The sequence below is a fragment of the Setaria italica genome, chromosome V (genome assembly GCF_000263155.2).
Source record: "Setaria italica strain Yugu1 chromosome V, Setaria_italica_v2.0, whole genome shotgun sequence".
NCBI lineage: Eukaryota > Viridiplantae > Streptophyta > Magnoliopsida > Poales > Poaceae > Setaria > Setaria italica.
Window position 1 is genome coordinate 27157674 of NC_028454.1, and position 938 is coordinate 27158611.

The window sequence follows — 938 nt, forward strand, 5'->3', positions numbered from 1 at the left end:
GATGGACAGCTCAGATAGACCATGTGGTCACATGTATATGAGAAAAATCAATATTCGCAAGCAAGTGGTCACTTATAACACATCATTTTTCTGCATTTTCTTGCTCGAATTTAGAAGACAAGTGAACTAGGAGATGGGTCGGTTGGTGTCCATTCGTATCACCACTCGTATCGCTCTCAAAGAATTAAAAAAAAATCACATTCTGCAAGATATTGAGCACGTGCAGAGCGCAGCTCTGCGTTCCTCGGTTTGTTCGAACACGGCAATCACTTATCAATTTACACTCACATCAACAAGCTCTTCATCAGTCGCCATTTTATTCAGCAGGCATATACATCTGCATTGCACATCACATTTTCTCTACTGAGATCAACGTACGGCGGCGCCGGCACGAGCACACTTGTGCCGCATTCGGCGTAGGCGGAGGAGCGGCCGGCGTTGCTCGCCGACGACAATCAGGGGAGGACTTTGCCCCATGCTTGATGGCTGGCGTCGTCCGGGTCCGGTTCCCCTGTAGGCTGGACGGCCTCCTGCTTCTCGTGGAAGGGCGCCGCCGGCCCCACGCCGTCTTGCTTCTCGTGGAAGAGGTGATCAGGCAGCGCCGCCGGCCAGACAGCGTCCTGCTTCTCGTGGAAGGGGTGGTCGGGCAACGCTGCCGGCCCGACGCCATCCTGCTTCTCGTGGAAGGGGTGATCAGGCAGCGCCGCCGGCCAGACAGCGTCCTGCTTCTCGTGGAAGGGGTGGTCGGGCAACGCTGCCGGCCCGACGCCATCCTGCTTCTCGTGGAAGGCGTGGTCGGGCAACGCGGCCGGCCCGACGCCGTCCTGCTTCTCGTGGAAGGCGTGGTCGGGCAACGCGGCCTGCCCGACGCCGTCCTGCTTCTCGTGGAAGGGGGCGCCGGGCAACGCCGCCGGCCCGACGGCGTCCTGCTTCTCGTG

The 938-nt window shown here is 59.0% G+C and overlaps 1 protein-coding gene across 1 annotated transcript in view; it reads right to left on the reverse strand.

The window, feature by feature from the left end:
- Positions 1-289: 289 nt before the first annotated feature.
- The window catches only part of LOC101782460, an 889-nt gene continuing 240 nt past the window's right edge, over positions 290-938 (reverse strand). Inside the window, exon 2 of the mRNA XM_004971904.1 lies at positions 290-932. Coding sequence (XP_004971961.1) covers positions 456-932 — 477 coding nt within the window. The 3' untranslated portion in view covers positions 290-455. The remainder of the gene's footprint in view (positions 933-938) is intronic.